Raw genomic sequence first — 24,022 nt, 5'->3', positions numbered from 1 at the left:
ATAAATCCAATAATGTTCCCTTTCTTGATTTATTCTGCAAAGATCAAACTTCCCCCAACTTTCATTCTTAGTTGGGAGCTATAATAACATACTAGATCAGTGACCCTAAAAAAAAAATAAAGAGGAAGAAACTTTCTCAATTTATTTTCCTTCAAAAAAGCACTATCAATCGTATAAAATATGAAACAAACAGAGGACAGCCGCTATCCAAAATGAATTGATAACCATCACGTTACTGATACAAAGATCTAAGCTCTATGAAAATTTAACACTTTGGCATCGAAGATGTCAAGAAAATATCGGGTATTCTAGAAAAGAAATAGAATAGCATTTCATAATTAACTTACATATAAGAAAAAATAAATAATTTTTAAATAAACTGAATTTATTACAATTTTCCTATTCTATAAAATAAAGTAGAAAAAATGAAATGTCTTTGCACCTTGAGTCCAAAAAATATATCCAAACCAAAATTAAATTGCACTTGACAGTTGCTGATTCCAACCAACAGCAACTTTCGGATAAAAAGCCACAGTACCTCAAACCCCAAACATGCTCCTAGAATTGTCAAGAATCTTCCTTGCAGAGGAGGTTATTAATTAATGGAACATTCATAATTCTCTATTAACAAATAATCAAAGACTCCTTTTCATTATTCTACCCAATTGCCTAATCATATACAAGTATCAAATTCACCTCAATTTTTTTTGGCCCATTTTCATCAATCTTTCAACACTCAGACAAAGCTAATCCCTCGAAAAAAGTTAACACTTCAAATATTCTCATCATTTATATCAAAACTCAGCAGCGTCAAAAAGATTAAAAGTAAACAGAAAAAAAAGGTGAAAAAATAAAATTTCTTTGACCTTGTCTTTATCATCAATAGCACTAATTGAAGAATTCTCAACAAGCTGCGATCGGTCAACGCCGAAATCTCCGGTTTTAGAAAAGAAAAACCAATAGGAGGCGATCACGCACAGCGACGCAGCCACCGTCACTTGAATCTCCCACCACGATGGTACCAGAATCTCCATTGCCGTTTCAATCATCATGTCTGTCGTTTTGGACCTTCTCTTTCTCTTTCTCTTTCTCTTCGTCTACCTCTAACTCCAACTCGACCTCCTCTCTTACTTTTAATTTAAAATTTTCGAATAAATTAATTCAAATGGGGGTTTTAAGGGTTTTGTTTGTTCGGAGAGAAATTAATTGAAAAAAAAAGAAACAGAATAAGAAAATAAATAAATAAAAAAGAAAGTCAGAGAGAAAATTGGACCGTTGTACTTTGAAGGGCGACATTTAACACATGAAAATGGAGAAAGAGCCAGAGATGGAAACCGGTGAGGTTTTTTTGTGGCGAAAATATCCTCATCTTCGTTCGCCTAATTTACGGTTGTACCAATATATGTTAGCTGTAGTTTTGTACAATGTTGGGGGTATATTTGAACCTGGACATTAGAAACTTCAACTGACTTTGAATTTTATGCATGGAAGGAGACGGCGTGTAGACTGAGTTTCCAAGCACGATTCAATAATATTTAAATATTTTAATTTCTGGTTTTTTAATAAATTCCACGTGGGATATTTCCTGATTTTGTTCAATGATTTATAATTATGACCTCATTAATAATTATAGAGAAAATAAATTGTTTATGATGACCTTGTAGATAATTGATATTATGTCTTAAAATACGTTTGGTGATGTATAACAAAAAATAATCGATAAAACTTATTAATAACAATATTAATAATTTTCTCTTTTTAAATTGTTTTCTAAATATAAACCCAAAAAGTTATTTACTATCTAAAAAATTAATATAGTATTTGTACAGGTTTTTGATTCGATAAACGGAAAATCTATTTTAAATGATGGTACTAAAATTTCTAATTTTTTGTGCAATTATTGGATTGTTATTAAGCAATAATTTAGCTTCATGGTCCAAATTTGACCATCAATATTTAATTTCAATTTTTTCTTTCTTTTTAAGTATTCTCTAAGCAAACGTGCAAATTTTAATATTGAGGATGCGCTTGTTGATTAGAGGGTGAAATTCGCGGGATAACATTGTTAATTTCTTATTATCTACATTCAAGATTGTTTGTCTATTAAAATAATCCAGAGTTTTTTTCTCTCTTTTTTTATATATAGTAAAATAAACAAGAGCTGGAATCAAGATAAAAATATGATTTGGGAAACATAGTGGATATAAGACAATATCAAAGTTGGTGGAAAAATTTCTCATCAGATTTTTTGTCGATGGGAAAATAGAAAGACGTGACATGTTCCTAAATGTATTTACTTATTTTTATTTGAGGTAACAACTTTTGACATGATGGACGAATTTGATAGGAACTTGACACGAAATAATAAATTTATAATAATTAAAAATCGACCTAATTATTAAATAAGTTAGCTTTTAGATTGACAATTATCAAGTTTGAATTTAGAGTTTTCAATACGATTAACAATTCACTTATTCTTGTTATACTCATTTACGTTTCATTTCAATAAAATTTTGTTATATGTTCATCATACTTTAAAAATTAGGGAACGGTCATGTAAACTCCTCAAATTTTCAATAAAAGACACCGATATCTTTTTTAATTATAATATCATTTGGCTCTATTAATTTAAAGAAATTAATTCCAATGTTTTATAATACATGAAAATATAATATTAAAATGAATGACAATATATACCTTTTAAAATAATTTTAATATTTAAAAAATATTTTAATCCTTTACAATCTTATATTATATTAAACTAAGTTTTATAATAAACGAAAACAGAATATAAAATATAAACATATAAAAATTTAAATTCTTTTCAATATAATATAAAATAATCTTCATATTATTAATACATGAAATGTATTTTATTAATTGTAAAATATATTTAACCTAAAGATTTATTTAAATTTTTTATATTAAATACAAATATATTATTAGAATAAATATGATAATTTACATTTTAAAATTTAGTGTATATATTAAAAAATATATTTGTATATTTTCTATTTATTAAAAAATTTTAAAATCAATTTTTTTAGTTACTATTTACAAAGAATATTATAGTTAAAAGAGTGTTTTGTTGTCCCTTATGTAAAACATGGGGATCTATATGACCATTTTCTCTAACTTTGGTTATATAACAATAATTTTCCCTAAAAATTATTGAAATAAATTTAAAAATAAAATTGATTAGAGTTAGGGTATTTAGTACTACAAATATTTGTACATACAATAAATAATTTTAAAATACAGTAAAAACATTTAAAATAAGAGATTTTGGTAATAAATATTAAAATTATATTAAATGGGTGAATCGATCATTTACGAGTATTAGTATTTGAAAAAGTTTTAACACAATTAATAAATGAATTGAGTCTAAAGTGATTCAAATTTGGCATGATACAATTAAGACATGAAAGAAAAAATAGACACGTCAACTAAAAAAATCTTATTGATTGTCATAGTGTAAAAGAAAATAATAATATGTCATCTTACCTTAATTATGACATATTTGAGAGTATTAGAATTTTTAGCAATTTAACATTTTAAATTAGCTAAGTAACAATTTATTAGATAAAATTAGACAAGAATTTCTTGGAACAAACATAATTTCTTTAATTATTGAAAATGTATGCCCACGCAAGCTACAAACCATTAAAGATGTACTTCAAAGAGTTTTCATATTAGAAGAAACTCTATTCAACATTTGAAAAGTCATAGAAAACGAGCAGTAAAAATGTATAAACAAGAGTAGGGGTCTGGTTATATTATGGCCAATAGAAATTTTCTAATTTAAAATTTTAAAGTGTTGAAAATTTTAAAAAAATTAAAATTTTATAATATTATTAAATCCTATTATTTTAAAACTCCTCCGGATTTTTTTAGATTTTAAATTGTACACCAAAAAGCTACTAATTGCGGATAACCGCGAGTAATCAAAATTGATTGGACAAGAAACGTATTCTAAAGTCGCCAAGTGTAGCAGGAACAATTGGATAAAAACCAGCCCATTTGTTAAGATTTGTTTAGTGAACATGTGATGTTAAACTTAAACATTTATTAAAGATAGGTTACTTAACCCCAATCGTAAAATCCCAAATATTTTTGTAATCCACTGCAACCAAATTTCAAATTCTAGTGATGGACTAGGACTGCAGCCTTATCCAATAACTGACAACCTCATTGATAATTTTGTTTTATTCCCAGTGCTAAAACAGTGCCTAGAGACATAATATTTACTTCGAAATTTATGGGCAACAAAACATGTATATACAGTTGATTGAAATAAAATTTAAGGAAGATATTATATATTATGAATTTGATTTATTTGATGGAGTTTGAATAACGAAACTGTACAAAGAAAATGATAAAAGAAAAAAAAAATTGGTTACGTGAATGCTGTGCAGGCAACGTATCATTGTCATAGTCCAATCAAGGTACATTTAATTGTTAATAATTAAATACAAATAGATCGATATTTGTCTTTAATGGATGGTTACGACTTAAACATGTGAGTGTTGAAAAAGAAATAAAAAACATGTTTATAGAAGATTTTTTAAATAATACTACTGAAAAATTATAAAATATTTTATAAACTATCTTTTGCAAGGAAGAATCTTATTTTTTATCTAAAAAAAATGTATAAACTTTTTAATTAATTGTACATCTTTTATAAAGGCCTCCTAGACATCATTTGGATTTAATTGTATATTAAAGGTCAGTTTAGTAATATTATAATTTTTAAAATAATTTTATTAGTTATTTTGTATAAATAATCAATTGTGAAGAGAGTCAATTAAATTATTTAGTAATATTTATTTATGAAATACTATGAGTTTTAAAAGTAGTCGTATGTATTTGGTAAATTTTACTGTTAAACTGTTATAAGTATTTAAATGACTGAAATAGACATAATATTGAATAAAATTTATTTATATGTTTATAAACTTGTGTATATACTATTTTTAATTGTGTATATATAACAACTGACAATTAAAATAACAATTTTCAAGATAATTTTGAAAAACCAAAAGAGAATTTTATAAAAATTCACTACACACTAAAATTAATTTTTAATTTTTTAAATCTTAAAATAATTCATTTTTCAAAAATTTTAATTGAAAAAATAATTAAATCTAAAAATATATAAATTAAATAAATATAAAGTGTAAGCATATCACGTGTGGTGTGCGTAAGTTGCAACTCATAACTTAACCTAAAGGAAACCCAAACTATTTCATTTTCACTTGTGAGCAGTAGTCGCAAAACCTAACTTTCCAAACTATTCCCCTTTCACCCGTGAGCAGTAGCCGCACACCCATTCCCCTTTCACCCATGAACCACAGCCACACACTTATGAATTTTTCATAGCATTTGTGTGTGTGTTTTTTTTATATGGATTTATATATTTCATTCTTAAATTTGAGAATTTGTATTGGATTAATGTTGAAATTTTAATTTTCTATTTATGTTGATTAAATTTAGAATTAAGTATGTTATGTGGAATTTTAGGTTATCAATATAAATTTACATATTAAACATTTGTGATTTTAAATGTAAGAACCCACAAAAAATCCGTTGGGTACCATTACAGATTTGGTAATTGTAAAAACCCACAGCAAGTGCGAGTGCGGGTTTGGTAATTTAAATTTTGTGTAAGTACGAGTTTGACAATAGCAAACCGATGCGGGCGATGCCCATTTCCATCCCTAGGCAAGATGACTGGTGGAGAAGCTATTGGTATTTGATCATGTTGCGGGTAGCAAATGGTTTTATATGGGAAAAACATATGAGGGACTTAAAGATGTCACAACGGGTGCATAGTGAACCTAATGTTGGCATGCTGGCATATGCTAAGGAAAAAGAAGCACATGCTTTATTATGGCTATGTAAGGGGGAGGTTATGACAGACTTAGTTACTCAGTCGACAAGACGTTAGACTTTTCTAGTTAGGGAGTTTTATCACCGCTGTAAGTAATAAGAGCCAATGCGAAGGCTTAGCTTGAGGCCTTGTGTCAAGCCATGGCAGCAACATAGGTGTAGGGTCCATCTCACTTCGGTGGACCAAAATGCCTAAAGTCTAAAATAATTTGCTTGATGTGTAATTATTGCAAACTTTTGGAGTTGGATGAAATTAATCAGAAAATATATAAAGGAAATAAGTGAAGAATCGCGAGAACTATAGCCCTTTCGCGAAGAAAAAAGACGCTGTGAGACAGAAAGTTTCCTTTGGGGATTTCAATATTTAATTTAACGATTGAAAAGTGATTTTAGCTCCAATTTATCCCAAATTTGGAGGGTAAGTTCTTGACATCACTCTTTACATTTCTACTAGTGTTGATCTGTATTTTATTCTCGTTATAACTATTATTTGATATATTTACTTATTGGAGAAATAGATTTCAGATCTATTATTGTAAGTCAAGATTGTTGAGAATCTTGATATTGTTAACCTCTAGTGTTATCTGGAGAAGAATTTGTGTTGTAATCTCATTGATATAATGGAAGTTTATATCGGACTACGGTCCCACGATTTTTCCCACTTTAGGTTTTCCACGTACAAATCGGTGTCTCTTGTGGTTGGTTTTTACTTTGGATTTATTGATTTACTTTTCTACATATTTATTTGTGGTACACATCCTATTTTAATCACACAAAAAGAGAAAGAGTTTTGTTCCGCTTAATTTTAGCTGCTTGTGGTAGTCCATTTCCCAATAGAGTGGTATCAGAGTCAGGTTGTGTGTTTTTATTACTTGTGTGGTTGAGATGGAGGAGTTTTCGACCTTAATGATTAAATTGAAGTTGTGGAATTATGGTATTTGGAAGTCTAGAATGGAAGATTTGCTCTACATGAAAAACTTACATGAACCTATTAAAGGTGATGAAGCTAAACCTGCTGATATAGATGATAAGAAATGGGTTCAATTGAACCAGAAGGTCGTGGGTACTATTAGGTCATGGATTGATAAGAGTGTGTACCATCATGTCTCAAAAGAATCTGAGGCTGATGTTCTTTGGAGAAAATTAGAAACAATTTATGAGCAGCCAACAGCACAAAATAAAGCCAATCTGATGAAAAGGCTTGTCAACTTGAAATATAAGGAGGGTCGTAGTATAACTGAACACATTAGTGAGTTTCAGGGCTTGGTTGATAAGTTGACTACTATGAAGATCATTCTAGATGATGAGTTACAAGCACTGTTATTGCTTAGTTCTTTGCCTGACAAATGGGAGATATTAGTGGTGTCAGTGAATAATTCAGCGCCGAATGATAAATTAACCTTGGATATGGTTACAGATAGACTGCGAAATAAAGAATCTCGAAGAAATATTGTTGAAGTAATTCCCTTTAAGTCAGCTGCACTTGTTTCATAACCAAGAAAGATGGGGGAGAAGTCAAAGTAGAAATTTCCGTCAGCAGAATAATGATAATCCTAGAGGAAGATCTAAGTCCTAGAGGAGAAACATGAAGTGCTTTCACTGTCAGAAAATGGGTCATGTTAAAAGAGAGTGTAGATTATGGAAAAGAGAACAAGCAAAAGAAAAAGGCGATGGTCAGAAAAATGACAAGGAGAATACTGCAATTGTAATTGATGGTGATATGGGTATTGTTTTTTATGATAACTCTATAAATCTCACTTGCCATAACAGTGATTGTTTCGGATGCTTCGTTTCATGTTACTGCACATCGTGATTACTTCACATTCTATGTTAATGGTGATTATGGCCATGTTCGGATGTGAAATGACGGGGCATCTAAGATTTTGGGCATGGGAGATATTTGCTTGGAAACTAGTGTTGGTTGTAAGTTACTCCTTAAAGATGTTTGACATGTACCATATATTCGTCTTAATTTGATCTCCACGGAAAACTTGATGATGATGGTTATACTAATCAATTTGGTGAAGGAAAATAAAAGCTCACCAAAGGTTCTCTAGTGCTAGCTAAAGGAAATAAAATGAACATTCTCTACGTAATAGAAGCCAAAATCAAGAAAGAAAATGTGAATGTGGCTGTAAAAGATTCTGACATTGAGACATGGCATAAAAGGCTTGGTCACATCAGTGAGAAATGGTTAAAAACTCTTGCTAGAAAAAGATTTCTACCAAGTTTTACAGGTACGTCCCTCAAGACTTGTGTTCATTATTTAGCTGGGAAGACACACAGAGTAGCTTTTGAAAGCTTTTCTCCATCTAAAAAGTCGTAAATCATTGATTTGATTTATACTGATGTTTGTATAATACAAAGTAGATCAATAGGAGGTGCACTTTACTTTGTAACTTTTATTGATGACTATTCAAGGAAAGTGTAGGCTTTTGCTTTGAAATCTAAAGATCAGGTGCTTGATATGTTTAAGTTCTTCCATACTTATGTTGAGAGAGGGACATGAAGAAAATTAAAATGTGTTAGGGCAAATAATGGTGGTGAGTACAGAGGACCATTTGAGCAATATTACAGATCCCATGGAATCAGACTTAAGAAGACTGTACCAAAAATCCCTCAGCAGAATAGTGCTGTAGAAAGGATGAATAAAACAATTGAAGAAATTATCAGATGTATGCTTTCTAATGCCAAGTTTCCTAAATCATTCTAGGCAGAGGCTATGCGTACTGCAGTTGATTTGATTAACCATTCTCCTTCAGTTCTATTAGAAGGAGATGTACTTGAGAGAGTTTGGACTGGGAAAGATGTTTCTTATAAACACTTGAGAGTGTTCGGGTACAAAGCATATGTTCACATCCCTAAAGATGAGAGATCGAAGCTTGATGATAAAGCTAAGGAATGTATTTTCTTAGGCTATGGACATGAAGAATTTGGGTACAGATTATGGGATCCAGTGGCAAGAAAACTAATAAGAAGTAGAGATGTTGTATTTCTTGAAGATCAGATAGTTAGTGATGAAGAGAAAAACGATGAGTCTCAGTCATCTCCAAAGATTCATATTATTCCAACTTCAATTTCTACACTTGTTGTTCATGATGATCATGGGGGAACTGGAGAGGATAATGATGATGGTCCAGCAGAACCAGTTGACCAAGCACCTCCAGAATCACTAGCACCACCAGTTGAGTCAGAATTGAGAAGGTTCACTAGAGAATGACGACTTTCCACCAGAGAATGACGACTTTCCACCAGATATCCTCCACATGAGTATGTGATGCTTATAGACAGAGGAGAGCCAGAATGTTTTGAAGAAGCTATATCTCATCAGCACAAAAGTGAGTGAGTTAAAGTCATGCAAGAAGAGATGGGATCCTTGAATGAAAATCACACTTATGATTTAGTGAAGCTGCCTAAGGGAAAGATGGCACTGAGTTTATAGGTTGAGACTGAAAATAACTCACAACAGCGGTACAAGGCTAGATTGGTGTTAAAGGGTTTCGGTCAAAAGAAAGATGTTGATTTTGAGGAAATATTTCTCCTATGGTGAAGATGTCTTCTATCCGAGTAGTTCTGGGATTAGCAACCAGCTTGGATTTGGAAATTGAACAACTCGACTTAAAGACAACTTTCTTACACGGTGACTTAGAGGAAGAAATATATATAGAGCAACCTGAAGGGTTCAGTGTCAAAGGTAAAGAAGAACTTGTGTGCAAATTGAAGAAAAGTTTGTATAGGCTGAAACAGGCACCAAGATAGTGGTATAAAAAGTTTGATTCTTTTATAGAGAATCATGGTTTCAGCAAGACTATGTCTGACCATTGTGTTTTTGTGAAGAAGTTTGGTAATAATGATTTTATTATTCTTTTGCTTTATGTGGATGACATGTTGATTATTGGCAAGGATGCTAGTAAGATTAACAATCTCAAGAGAGAGTTTAGTAAGTCTTTTGTAATGAACGACTTGGGATCGGGAAAACAGATTCTTGGCATGAAAATTTCCCGTGATAGAAAGACTGGGAAATTATGGTTATCTCAGGAAGCATATGTTGAAAAGGTTCTTGAAAGATTTAACATGAATAAGGGAAAATCTATTTGTTCTCCACTTGTAGGCCATTTCAATCTTAGTTCCGAGCATTGTCCTATAAGTGAGAAAGAGAAGCAAGAGATGAGAAGAGTTCCTTATGCTTCAGCAGTTGGTAGTTTGATGTGCGTCATGGTTTGTACAAGACCAGATATTGCACGTGCAGTTAGTGTAGTCAGCCGATTTCTCTTTAATCCGAGCAAAGAATACTGGACAGTAGTAAAGTAGATTCTCAGATATCTCAGAGGCACTTCCAAGGCATGTTTATGTTTTGGTGGTAACAAACCTGTGTTAGAAGTGTACACTGATGCAAATATGACAGGAGATGTTGATTCCAGAAAGTCCCTATTGGGATATTTGCTCACATTTGCATGGGGAGCAGTTTCATGGCAGTCCAGACTTCAACTGTGTTGCTTTGTTTACCACAGAAGCAGAGTATATTGCAATCACCGAAAGTTGCAAAGAAACTTTGTGGATGAAGAATTTTCTACAAGACACTACAAGAAAATACACTATTGGCTAGAAATTCTATTGTAACAAAACTTACTTTATTGCTAAAATTTATGTCTTGCAATAAAAATTAGTCTTTATCGCTATAGTTAAACATATTTTGTTCTTCTTAATGATGTGGAATAGGTGAGAAAATTAGATTATATGGCAGCAAAATATTTTGTTGCCATACGTTATTTTTGGCGACAAAAGTGTTCTTGTTGCCTAACAAGCTTAATGAAAGCAAAATTTGTTTCGTTGCTAAAATTTTTCCACAACAAACACTTGAATCAGTTGCAACAAATAAAATATTGTAAAAAGTTGTGATTAACGAGAAAATTTGTTTTGTGCTCCTTTAGAATTTTTTGCAACGAGATTAATTTTGTTCCGCAAAGGTTAACAAAAATATTAAATTTTTCAATATTGACAATAGCAAACTATTGCACTAAGTTCTATATGATGTTTAATAACTATTATGTGGCACCATTATATCCTCATGTTTCACTATAATTAGTATAGTATTTCTTGTCAGCAACCATATTCCTCTTTTGACACATCTTGATATATTGTGAAATTGTTTTAATTATGATTCCAAATTTTTACTTTTTAGGTAATAAGGTTTATAATAATATTTTATACAAAATTTAAAATGATGACATTAAATGTAAGAAAAACATTGATTTACTTATTTAAAAAAGAAATCAATGATAATAGCGTATAAAAATTACGATTAGTAATAATATTGATCATAATAATGAATTGAAGTATGAATAATGGTCATAGTAGTGTTGATGATAATAATTCCAATATAGACATATATATAAATTAGATAATACTAGAGATCTCAATATTAATTTGGATCCCAATTGTAACTTGACTATATGTACTATTCATTTATTAGATTATAAATTTAATTGCTAGTAAAATTGTTATTATACTGTTCAATAAATGAATACGACATTAATAGAGATACAAATTGAGATTTAAAATATTGAGATCCCTAACATTATTCAAAATTTCCCTCTTAAGATAAATAATTATTATAATCTCTATTGGATTCAATAGGCATAAAGTTGAAGGAATATGACAATTAGCCCCTTAGATACATTGTAACAACACATTCTTTTCAATGTAATATCATTCAGTACAAGCAAGAGGAAATTAAATGGATGAAGAATCATTACTAAGTACATCAATTTTATTAGACTACTAAATAAATTACTTAGTGGGGTGTGTGTGTATTAGCAAGTTAGTAAATTGGATTAATTCAATTTTACTAGTAAGTATAATTTATTAGTGGATAAAAAAGATCTTCAATAAATTATTATTGGAAAGTACTAAAACTAATATTAAGAAAAAAAATCAATTAACAAGTTGAAAGTGTATTATTGAATATTCATTGAACACAACACCTAACCAGCTATATATAAAGATTGGGGAGATTTCTATAAATTAAAAAATTACTAAAATAACACGTAGGCTAAAATTAATAAATAAAAATATAAAGATAATATAAAAGCCAACATGACTTTGTGGGAGGCTTTTTATTTCCACGTGCTTTATTTAATGAACCGCGCGCCAACGGAAGTAAAGTTTCCATCTCCAATTTTTCTTAATTAAAAATATTGCTTCTAGAATATTTCCACTTTACACTCGCTTCTTTCTTTTGCCCAGCCATGGAGTTCTTCTCTCTGCCCAAGCTTTAAACTACTAAAGAGTTGTACTTGGAAGGCACCGCTCAAGAAAAGTTCTATTTCGAGGTATTTGTAAATAATTGTTTCTTCCCCACTTGATTTCTTCAAGTAAATTTAGTATTATTTTATATATTGGCCTGCTGAGTTTGACTTTGTTTAGTGGGTTTTGCTTTAATTATTTATTAAGTGGGTCTTTGTTTCAATTTTTAATTTGTTAAATTAAATATAATGGATATTTTGATCTCTATTTGCTGTTAATTCATCTAAAGAATTATTATATACTGCAATAATAAAATAAAACTTGCGGGTTATATTCTTTCTCAATCTTCTCTCAATATTTTTTTGAATTTTTAACTCTATTTCATAGGCGACTTAATTGTTTGGGAGTTCCGTCTTTGCTGAGAACAAAAACTTGAAGAATCAATTGAATTCTATTTATTACCTTCAGCTTTCAGGAACAATTCATTTTTTTAAAAGATTTGTCCACATTATTATGTAAAATTCTTTTGTTTTTGTCTTGCTTTTGTTCCCTACATATATTAATTTATAGTACCTAGCAGTGAACAATGGATAGGAGTTGGATGCGTTTGCGAAATAAATTATGTAAAGAATACTTAGATGGTATCAAGTCTTTTATGAAGGTTGCTGAGCAATGTGTAAATGAGAATAATCTTGTTTGTTGTCCATGTAAAAAATGTCAAAATGCATTCTTGAAGTCATTGCATATTGTCAAAGCCCACTTAAAAAGATATGGCATTGCAGAAAGCTATACAAAATGGGTTTTTCATGGTGAAGAACCTGAGTTTGTGGACAATAATCAAATGAATGCAGGATCTATGCCCAGTAGCAGGAGTGACTTTACATTTGACAATGAAGAGGATGATGATGAAATGTATAATTTAATTCATGATATGTGTGAGCCAACGTTAATGGATGCATTCACTTCGGAGACAAATATTGAAGAGAATATTGACCTAACACATGATGATAATAGAGAATTTAGAATGTGTGCAGGATTGTTAGAAAAGGCTGGGAAAAGTTTGTTTCCTAGTTCCAAGATATCTACTTTGAGTTTTATTGTCAAGTTAATGCATATAAAAGTTCTTAGTAGATTGAGCAACAAAGCAATAGATATGATTCTCCAATTGTTGAAAGAGGCATTCCCAGAAGGCACAATACTACCAAGTACTACTTATGATGCAAAAAAAAAATGCTAAAGGACTTAGGCTTAGGGTATGAAGTCGTACATGCATGTAAGTATGATTGTGCTTATTTTGGAAAGAATATGAGGCATTAGAAAAGTGTCTACATTGTGGGGAACCGAGGTATAAGTTTGAAGGCAGTAAAAAGAAAGTACCGCAAAAAGTGTTACGTTATTTCCCTTTAAAACCAAGGTTACAAAGATTATTTATATCTCGGCATACAGCAAGAGATATGAGGTGGCACCACGAGAAGAGAGTTGTTGTGGAAGGTATTTTAAGAAATCCTGCTGATGGGGAAGCATGGAAAGAATTTAATAGGTTATATCCTTGGTTCGCACAAGAGCCTCGTAATGTCAGGATGGATCTTGCAACAAATGGCTTCAATCCTTTTAGTGACATGCATAATTCTTATAGTATGTGGCCAGTCGTACTTGTGCCATATAATTTACCACCATGGAAATGCATGAAAGATCCATTCATGATGATGTCGCTACTCATCCCAGGACCAAAAACACCAGGTAAGGATATTGATGTTTACATAAGGCCATTAACAGATGAATTAAAAGAGTTGTGGAATCATAGTGTTGAAACCTTTGATGTGCCCACTGGACAAACATTTCGTATGCATGCTACAGTAATGTGGACTATTAATGATTTTCCTGCACATGGAAATTTATCTGGATGGAGCACTAAAGGTTATAAGGCTTGCCTGGTTTGTAATATAGAAACATCTTTGCGAAAGTTGAATAGTAAGATATGTTACATGGGTCATCGTCGATATTTGTCGTATGGTCATTCATGGAGAGCTAATAGAGAACATGATGGTGATTTTGAATTTGATCCAGCACCTACGGAGTATTCAGGAGATGACATTCTAAGGCAATTAGAGAAGATAAATGAAGCTAGGCCTGAAAAAAATGAAAATATCAAAGATAGAAAGCGGAAACGTAGTACAAATGATTTAAATTGGACAAAGAAGAGCATATTTTATGAGTTGGAGTATTGGTCCAAGTTGAAAATAAGACATTTTTGGATGTTATGCATATTGAGAAAAATAAATGTGATATTTTAGTTGGAACCTTATTGAATATTGAGGGGAAAACTAAAGATATTGTTAAAGCAAGGCTTGACTTAGAGGATTTGAACATAAGGAAAGAGTTGCATCTAAAACTAGAAGGAAACAAACTTTTAAAACCTCATGCTTCATACACACTGACTTTAAATGAAAGAAGAGAATTTTGTCAATTTTGGAAGTTAGTGAAGTTTCCGGATGGTTATGCTGCAAATATATCCAATTGTGTCAACATCAAGGATGCAAAAGTATTAGGTTTAAAAAGCCATGATTGTCATGTTTTGTTACAATAAATCCTTCCAATTGGAATACGTTTATATTTACATAAAGATATTTGCTCAGTCATTATTGAACTTTGTAACTTTTTTAGACAACTGTATTAAAAAACATTATATAAGAGTGAGTTAGATAAATTAGAGGGGATTGTATTGATACTTTGCAAGCTTAAGCAAATTTTCTCACCTGCATTCTTTGACATAATGATGCATTTGGCTGTGCACTTACCACGTGAAGCAAAATATGTCGGTCCTGTTGCATTAAGATAGATGTACCCAATTGAAAGGTAATCACATTATTTGATTATAATATTTTTATTATATTTACATTACATTCACAAGTCACTTTTTTAAATTTAATCATTTGTTGTTGAACAGGGCGCTTTAGGCCGATATCAGAGCTATGTAAAGAATAAAGCTCGACCTGAAGGATCGATTGCCGAGGCCTATATCATAAATGAATCGTTGTCTTTTTTTTCATTATATTTAGATTCTATTGAAACCAAATTTAATCGTGTTGAGCAGAATGATGATGGTGGACAAAGAGTAGAGGACTTTCAGTCTTCTCTCAGAATGTTCGACCTTTTGGTAAAGCTCAAATTGAGTTATCACAACGAGAGATCAACATTGCACATTGGTATGTTTTGAACAACTATGATGAAGTCCAAGAATACCTAGAGTAAGCATAAAATATATTAGTCATTTTATTTAATTTATATAAATATATTTATATATAACATATCATAATATATTTGTTCAAATTATAGTGAGCACAAACGGCTATTACAAAGAGAAAGTGGTGCTAATTTAAATAAAAGACAACAATTACTTTTTCCTAAGTGGCTTGCAGCACATGTAAGTAATTATAGTTGTCAAATTAATTAGTTTTTTTTAACTCCATTATAACAAGCTTGTAATAAATTAATTTATGCTTTATAGATGAGACAATTACGAGATGAGGGATCTTTAACAATAAATGATGAACTATATGCTTTAACTTGTGGACCAGATGTTATAGTTTTTAGCTATTCTGGTTGTATTGTAAATAGAGTGCGATTTCTTGTCACAAGTCGAGATGAGCATCGTACTACTCAAAATAGTGGAGTAATGGTGCCAAGGGAGCATGATAATGAAGAAATTGACTTTTATGGTGTACTCAGTAATGTTATAGAATTAATATATCTTCTTGGATATCGAGTAATTCTATTTAAGTGTGATTGGTTTGACACTAATCTTAGGAAAAAAAAGAATTAATCGTGATTACCACCTTACTTCTATCAATCAAAGTTAGGAGTAGGCTGGAAGGTTGTAGAAAAGGTGCAGCATAGGGGTTTGTGGGATGTTCAAGAGAAAGAAAGCTTAAATGAAAATGAAAATGGAAGTTGGAGTGCAAATAAACAAGTGTATCAGCAAAATGAGTCATCTGACTTTGTTCTCTCGGTACAACTTGAACACACTAATGCACAATTGTATAATATAAATAATGTTGATCCACAAGTAATTTCATCACATGTGTATGTTGAAAGGGCAAGAGATAATGATGCAGATAATTTCAAACTTGTTGAAGAAGAAGATGAAGATGAAACAATGGAGGAATATTTCTCCAGCAGTGAAGAAGAGTTAAATAAGGATTATGATGATAGCGATATTGACATGTAATCACATGTGTAATGCTTTATTACAAGCTTCAAATGTAAGCATTCATGTTTTTTTTGTTGTATTATATATATATATATATAAGTTTTCTTGTATTATTATTTTATATGAAATTAATTTATTGGTTTACTAACTTTTATATTCTAACTCTGATATCTTTCTTTCATGCAGCTAAGTATTCTTAAGGAATTCTTGAGCAATCAAATTGACTTGTCGCCTTTCACTCCTTCATGCATGGTTGTCTTTTAACTTATTTTTATCTTTTTTGTTTTGTTCGTGTTATACTCTCTTGTTTAGTTTTAGTTAGTTCTTGTTTAAAAATGTGAATTAATGGTTAAAATTTTTATAAGTGCCTGTGAGATATTCTGAAGAATACAAGTAAAGTGGTTATTATTGATTGAATATGAAAATTTTATTAAAAAATCTTTCATGTTATAATTTTTTTGACAAAATTATAGTTATCTTGATTCATTTTTATATTGGCTATTAATAAACTCTAATGTATATTTTTAATAATAACTAGATGGGTCCTGGACATAGAGTTACCAAACGTGTAAGGGCAGAAACTGTTGTCACATCTACGATTCCCCCATCTCAGCTTGTTATACCTAGCCAAGAGTTTGTGCAAGGTGGTGTTACAACTCTAGAATCTGGTATTTAAAGAGTTTAATTGGTAGGATTTTTTTAATAGAATATACAATATTTTGTTTCTTATACTAATACATGCTTTACACACACACACACACACACATGTATATAAAATAGATATTCAGCCAATAAAGAAAAGAACGCGTGGCCCCTCATATGGGAAAAAAATGGATGACATTGTGCAATTATCTGGAAAAATAAAGCTATATATCTCTCCCGAGACTAATAGGCCAGTAGGTCATAAGTACTCTTCCATGTTGTCAAGTGAGTGTGGCTATTTGGTTAGAAGGTTTGCACATCTTCAGCACGAGTAATGGAGCAAGATTCCAGAATCAGAGAGGCAAGTTTTGTTTGATTGACTATTAGTAAGTACTTATGGTTCTTAATATTCTTCATGTACTATTTTTTTAAATTATAAACTAAGATTTTTTTTTTCTAAATTCAGTCAAAGTTTAAGATTGATTTGAACTTGCCACATGTTCGTTGATGTGTGAATAACATTATGGGTGGGAGATATCGTGATATGAGACATTGGATGTATGATCATTACTTGGATTATCCATCCTTTGAAGAGGCACTTAAGCATCCATATCCAGGCATATGTCTAAATGATTGGGATTGGCTTTGTCATAACATTTACAATTCCACAAGTTTACAGATCCAATGATATTTATATTATAAACTTTAGATGTCCAACTAGTTGTCAATATACTTGTATATGTATCTTATTTTCTACTGTTTTTTTTTTAATGTAGACTCAATCTACCAAAAATAAAGCTAATCGTGCTAAGCTCCCATAAGTCCATTGTGGGGGATCAAGACCTTTTGTTAATTATCTTGAGGATGACATGGTTGATGGAGAAATAGAATTATTCTGTGTCACTCATTTCAATAAGACAAAAGGTTGGGTGAATGAGGTGACCCACTCAAAGCATGTAAGATGCTTTATTGGAAATAAAATCTTTAATTTTATTATTTCTTATCACTTACATAATATTGATGAAAATTTACTCATTGAGTTTTTTTCTTAATTTTTCTTTCATGCTTCAATTAACATTATTATTTGAAATATCAAATGATAAGATTTATAAGTATAACAACAAGTTTTTTTTTTAAATTTATGCCTTAATACAATTTAATTCCATGACCAGTGGATTAAATTTCAATTGTTTAATTAATAAAATTCTTTTTTTTCTTCCTTCCTTTACTAGCGAAGCTTTATGTATAAGGTCAAATGGTAGAGCTACAACAACAACAACAAACTAATCCTGAAGAAGCAGAACCACTAACTCAAAGGGAAATATGTAGTGAAGTACTTGGAAAGAAATCAGGCTATTTTCGAGGACTTGGCAACAGACCACACCCAACTCCAACCCGTGGTATTGATACTTCTGAGGCTGACAGATTGTATGGTATTATATCTTCACAAAAAAGTAGATTGGATTCACAAGATGTTGAGCTTAAAGAGCAAAAGAATACTATTGATCAATTGGAGTCCAAATTGTCCCAATTTTAGAGTATGATGCAGCAATTTTTTTCTTCTCAAGGAACATCTTTTCGCTTTACAAATTCAGCTACTCAATGATTACTCATTTCAATGATGTCCTTAGAGTATCTTGAACTTGTTAGTTTTTTGAATTAGTCATCAGTTGATCTTTTCGGTTATTGCTGGTGCATGTCATATCTTTAAGTATTTGGAGTTTGGAGTAGTTATTATTAGAGATCGTTCAAATATTTTGCTCATTAGATTTTTGGGACAGATGACAATTCACTTTTGTATTTGAAGATCATATGTGATTCTTAAAGTCAGCTATATATATATATATAGCTTGGATATTGAATGGGCCTTTAACTTTTAAATTAATTCAATGGCATTAATGATTTTTTTTGTTAGATTTCTCAACATATATTTCTAGTTTATTATTGTCACGCTAGGGAAAAAAATTGGTATTTTCCCACCAAACTTGGTTTGTTTCCTTTTATACCATGATATTATTAAACAAAAAATTGTAGTATTTTTTAATGAAAAAATTGATTTGTTTATAAAAATATTTAAATATTTATTGTAAATTTGTAAAATGCTCAACATAAAGAAACAAAGCAGTTTTGTTGCCTAAAATGATCTTAGCAAACAAACACCTTTGTTGGTATGTACTTTTATGAAGTGTACTTTATTTCTTAGCAGCAAAATAGTTTTGTAGTAAATAACTCTTTAGAAACAAAATAATTTTGTTGCGTAAAACAGTTTAGCGTAAATTTTTAAACAAGTTGGAGACTCCTTTACAACAAATCTATTTTGTTACGAAAGGAAGTCTGGGGCGAGAAATGTTCTGATATGTTGTCAAACATAGAGGGCGACAATGCTAGGCCGATGACTTGGCTGACAAGCTTGTTTTTGTAGCAATAGCCTATGGCAACAAAATTGGCACTTTAGGCAACAAAATCTTTTTGTTGCAGAAAGCCATTTTTGTTGTGGTGAGAGCTAGGTGTTAAATAAGACATCTACATTGTGTATTGTGATAGTCAAAGTGCTATCCAGTTCGCGAAGAATTCAATATATCATTCGAAGTCGAAGCATATTGATGTGAGGTATCATTGGATACGAGATGTGCTTGAGTAGAAGCAGTTGTAGTTTGAGAAAACTCACACAACGAAGAATGCATCAGATATGATGACAAAGTCATTGCCCAAGGAGAAGTTGAAAAGTTGTAAGCAGAGAGCGGGCTTGGTGGTACCCCTCAGATGAGATGGAGGGGGAGATTTGTAAGGTCCATCTCACTTCGGTGGACCAAAATTCCTAAAATCCAAAATAATTTACTTGATGTGTAATTATTATAAACTTTTGGACTTTGATGAAATTAACAAGGAAATAAGTGAAGAATCGTGAGAGATGTAGCCATTTCACGAAGAGAAAAGACATTGCGAGAGAGAAAGTTTCCTTTGAGGGTTTTAATATTTGATTCATCGATCGGAAAGTGATTTTAGCTCCGATTTATCCCAAATTTGGAGGGTAAGTTCTTGACATCACCCTCTACATTTCTACTGGTGTTGATCTGTATTTTATTCTCTCTATAGTTGTTATTTGATATACCCACTTATTGGAGAAAATAGATTTTAGATCTATTATTGTAAGCCAAGATTGTTGAGAATTTTAATATTGTTAGCCTCTAGTGTTATATGGAGAAGAATTTGTGTTGTAATTCCATTGATATAGTGAAAGTTTATATCGGACTACGATCCCATAGTTTTTCCCAATTTGGTTTTTCACGTAAAAATCGGTGTCTCTTGTGGTTGGTTTTGCTTTGGATTTATTGATTTATTTTTCTACATATTTATTTGTAGCACACATCCTATTTTAATCACACAAAGAGGGAAAGAGTTTGTTCCACTTAATTTCAACTGCTTGTGGTAATCTATTTCCCAACAATAGGCATGCTTGTGGGCAAGCACAAAAGTAAGGCAAGAGTGGCGCGCGGGCTAGGAGCAAGCGTACGTTGTGGAACAAGGGCAAAGAGCGCGAGACAGCATGCGTAAGGGCGTGAGCGAACAATGCACCTAACATGTCGCAAGTGTGCAGGGTGTATAGGGCACACAGGCTAAGTGGGTAGAATGCAGGATGGCACAAGGCAGTAGCACAAATGTGTACAGGGGCGCGCGCAACCATGCAACAAATGGGGGCGTGCACAAGGGCCAAACTATGCGAATGTACGACGCATTTGTATTACGTACGCGGCCTGTGTTCGAGCATTGGCAGTCAAATGGGGAGCATGTTGGTTGGTAATTCACTAGAAGTGGGTCCTAAAAACTAGCATGAATGGGTAGTTGTTGGTGCAACTAGTGGGAGAACATGGCCTTAGAGTACAAAAAGTGGAGACAAGCTAAGTGGGCAGTTAAGGTTCTCATCAAGGGAAGTGAGTAGTGGCGGTTACTCTTCACTTCATTGCTTCTAGGCTAGTGGGGTAGTGGTTGCCTTATCCTTGGGGAAGCGGAGATGTGCTTGCATGCAACATGCTTAGTAGGGCCCAGTTTTAGGGAAAATGGGGGAGAGCAGCGCTCACCTCACCTTAGAAATATGGGGTGTCATTTGCAACTTGTATACATGGTGAGGTGAGTGTATGTTTTTGGGATCCGTATTTTGGAGAATGACTTATTTAAAAAGTTTCATAGTATTTTGCATCATATCATAATTTCATAAAGTTTTGGGAACAACGAGCATTATTTAGAGATTCTGAAATTGGACCTATTTGCAAAATTTATAACGTTTTGGGCCATAGTACAGTTATGAAATATTTTGGGATAAAACTATAATTTTAGAAAATAGTTCACTGTAGCAGTTACTGTAGTAAGCGGCTAACTGGATTTTACAAGCGGAAGACCGAATTTTGGGCAGTAAGCTTCTGGAACATAAATGGCTATCCGGATTTTGAAAGCGGCTATCCGAATTTTGAAAGCAGCTATCCAGATATGAAAAGCGGCATGCCGGATGCTCTGAAATTCAAATTTTTGTTGTAGCGGTAACATAAAAGCAGCTAACCAGATTCCATAAACGGTAAGCCGGTTACCACCAAAATGTGCATAACGGCTAGTTTTTGAGCTCAAACTATATAAACTCAAATCCAATTCAATTTTGGTAATCTAAGGAAGCAAAAACAAAAAGCACACAACATATATTGAGCTCTCATTTTCGCAAATCATAAAACATTGAATCATCTTTGTTCTTCAATTTGTATATCTACTCTTAAAGAGAGTTTTTGTTGTAATGTTCATTTCCTCATCTTAATTATGAGTGTTTAAGTGTGTGAGACACTTGAGTGAAGAGATTGTGAGATAATCTCTTTGTTGTAAAGGTTCATTGACACCTTGGAAGTCAATTGTAAGCTTTTGAAGTCTTAGAAGGTTTGGATAGTGAAATCCTCAAGCTTGAGTTGCTTGGAGGCGTGGACGTAAGCAAGGATTGCCGAACCACGTAAAAATCATTGTGTTTGTTTTCTCTTTCCTTACTCATTTATTATTGTGTTTTATTGAACTTATTATTTTCGAATTTATTAAGACATTAGATTGAATTGTTGTGTGGTTTGCTTAGCTTAAGTTTTAAAAACTTAATTCACCCCCCTCTTGGGTTGCATAACTTGTATTTCAATGTATAATCACTCTTAGGTGTGGGTAATGCAGGCATGCTTTTAAACTGTACGGTTTAAGAGAGTTAGTTTTTTAATGAACTATAAAGTTATGTGACTTAAGAGAATATAAAATTAACTCTCTTAAACTGCGGGGTTTAAAAGCTTGTTCACATAAAAAAAAATGAGGACATTCGCACTATATATATATAATGCATATTTATCATCTAATGGGATTTTTTTCATCTTGACAAATTATAAACACACACCGACACACTTAAAAATGAGATAAATGATATAGCTACAGATATTTTCGTAAGAACAATATAGTACAAACTAATGCAGTATATTATTACTAGTTTAATTAAATATTACAACTTCGAAATAACCGAAAATAACATCACTGAAGAGATTAAATTGATAATGGCCAACAAGTACGAATTCGATTACTATCAAATCCTTCTAAATTAAACAATTTTTTGTTTGGTGGGTACTTTTAACTGAAGATATCTCCGCCTATACATATTTCTTTAATTTAGGAAAACGAAAATGGATTTGATATCAATTGCAATCAAGTCCATTAATCGATTTGATATCTCAATGCCATGACAAGTGCTTCCGGAAAAGAGCACTTTATTCCATCCGAGTATCATGCAAGTTGTGAAAAGTACTTGCTAATCGCAGCAAATTTTTTAATTTGCATAAAGGAAGCATAAAAGATACTACGCAAACTTGAGAAAAAAATTTAGCTGATCAATCATTAATAACTGGTACTGTTAATGGATTATGTAATGACTAACAGTCTCTTTGCTCTCACATCACCACAAATGATTTGAATCACCTGACTTGATTTTACTTGGGATTGTACGGTCCGGATATCATGATACTTGGCCAACAATGTCCATCATAATTTTTAGGCCTATCTGATTAGCACATAAGATCCAGCAAAAGCACATTAATTATAATGACCGTTTCGTTGTCATGACTGCAATTTTTTTTACTATAAACAAGTCGGTGAACTTGAAGTTTCATTTCATTTGCTGCCTGTATCAATCTTTGTTGCCAAGTCAGTGGTTTATTGATTAAGATTATAGAGCAACCTCATAATTAATGCACGAATTACTGCGGTTAATACAAAACAGAGTAGAAGACTAAGAGGTTCAAAATTATGGAAACAAAGAGTGTATTTATAAGGCTGGTGACTATTGTCCATTCTACATATGATTTTCTTTTGATAGAGTAAGAATTAGAAAGAGTCTTAAGTGGTACATTCTCTTTTGTAGTGAGTTGGGTAAATATTGTGTCATCACCATCGTCAATTAAGCTTTCTAGAGGCTACTTCTCTTCACGGATTTAGGCAAACCTACCGATTCAGGTAATTTTCTGGTATTGATCTTGATCAGCTATTTTCTTAATTTTGCTGATTGATTAATTGCTTTCAACTGATCGTAGATTGTTACTAGATTGCTTCTTTAGTCAGTTGTCTCATTGTATTCGGTTCAACGCTGCACGTACATTCACCTAGAAGGCCAGTGCTACAGCGACAGTAGACCAATTGTTTGACTCAGTCGTTTTCATTTCAAACATCTTTATTTAGCTGATCACTCAGATTTCGATCTCTGAAAATATAGGAGTTAAAAGTCACCAATTTGTGCGAGTAAAATACAAAAGGAGACTGGAGAAAAAAGGAAGCTATGGAAAATTCTAAATCTATAATTTGTACAGGAGCTTCATTACAAGACTGACCGTCCAATTTCTTCTTTCATGTGCCTTGTGATCCTCAATGTTATTATCTTCTCTGATATCTATGTGCTGGGAGCTTCTTTCTGAGACTGGGTTCCGTATCATTGTGCTGTGTCGTAATTGCCCCCAACAGTCCTTTAGCAGCTCAAAGAGC

At 31.8% G+C, this 24,022-nt stretch overlaps 1 protein-coding gene and 1 long non-coding RNA gene across 30 annotated transcripts in view; one reads left to right on the top strand and one right to left on the bottom strand.

Moving 5' to 3' along the window:
• LOC102622835 (BAG-associated GRAM protein 1) overlaps positions 1-24,022 on the bottom strand; it is a 70,171-nt gene that overhangs the window by 24,325 nt on the left and 21,824 nt on the right. For 4 of the 16 annotated variants that reach the window (XM_052437218.1, XM_052437213.1, XM_052437223.1 and 1 more), the window contains exon 1: positions 867-1,487. The exons of 4 other annotated variants lie outside the window; for them this stretch is intronic. In XM_052437218.1, coding sequence (XP_052293178.1) covers positions 867-1,052 — 186 coding nt within the window. In that variant the 5' untranslated portion in view covers positions 1,053-1,487. Of the gene's footprint in view, positions 1-866; positions 1,490-24,022 lie in introns of those variants that run through there. 8 more of the 16 variants (XM_052437211.1, XM_052437214.1, XM_052437212.1 and 5 more) reach the window with 5 other exon arrangements.
• LOC102624777 (uncharacterized) lies at positions 12,043-18,896 on the top strand. 14 transcript variants are annotated; one of them, XR_008053176.1, is made up of 9 exons: positions 12,044-12,221; positions 12,523-14,991; positions 15,083-15,383; positions 15,472-15,559; positions 16,251-16,397; positions 16,532-16,597; positions 16,884-16,989; positions 17,126-17,943; positions 18,220-18,896. It is a non-coding gene; the product is annotated as an uncharacterized LOC102624777 (long non-coding RNA). The 14 variants fall into 14 exon arrangements; XR_008053177.1 differs by having other exon boundaries at positions 16,231-16,397; XR_008053173.1 differs by having other exon boundaries at positions 12,043-12,221; positions 15,083-16,144; positions 16,231-16,397.

Source organism: Citrus sinensis, chromosome 3 (genome assembly GCF_022201045.2).
Source record: "Citrus sinensis cultivar Valencia sweet orange chromosome 3, DVS_A1.0, whole genome shotgun sequence".
Taxonomy (NCBI): Eukaryota; Viridiplantae; Streptophyta; class Magnoliopsida; order Sapindales; family Rutaceae; genus Citrus; species Citrus sinensis.
This window is presented reverse-complemented; position numbering and strand designations above follow the sequence as displayed.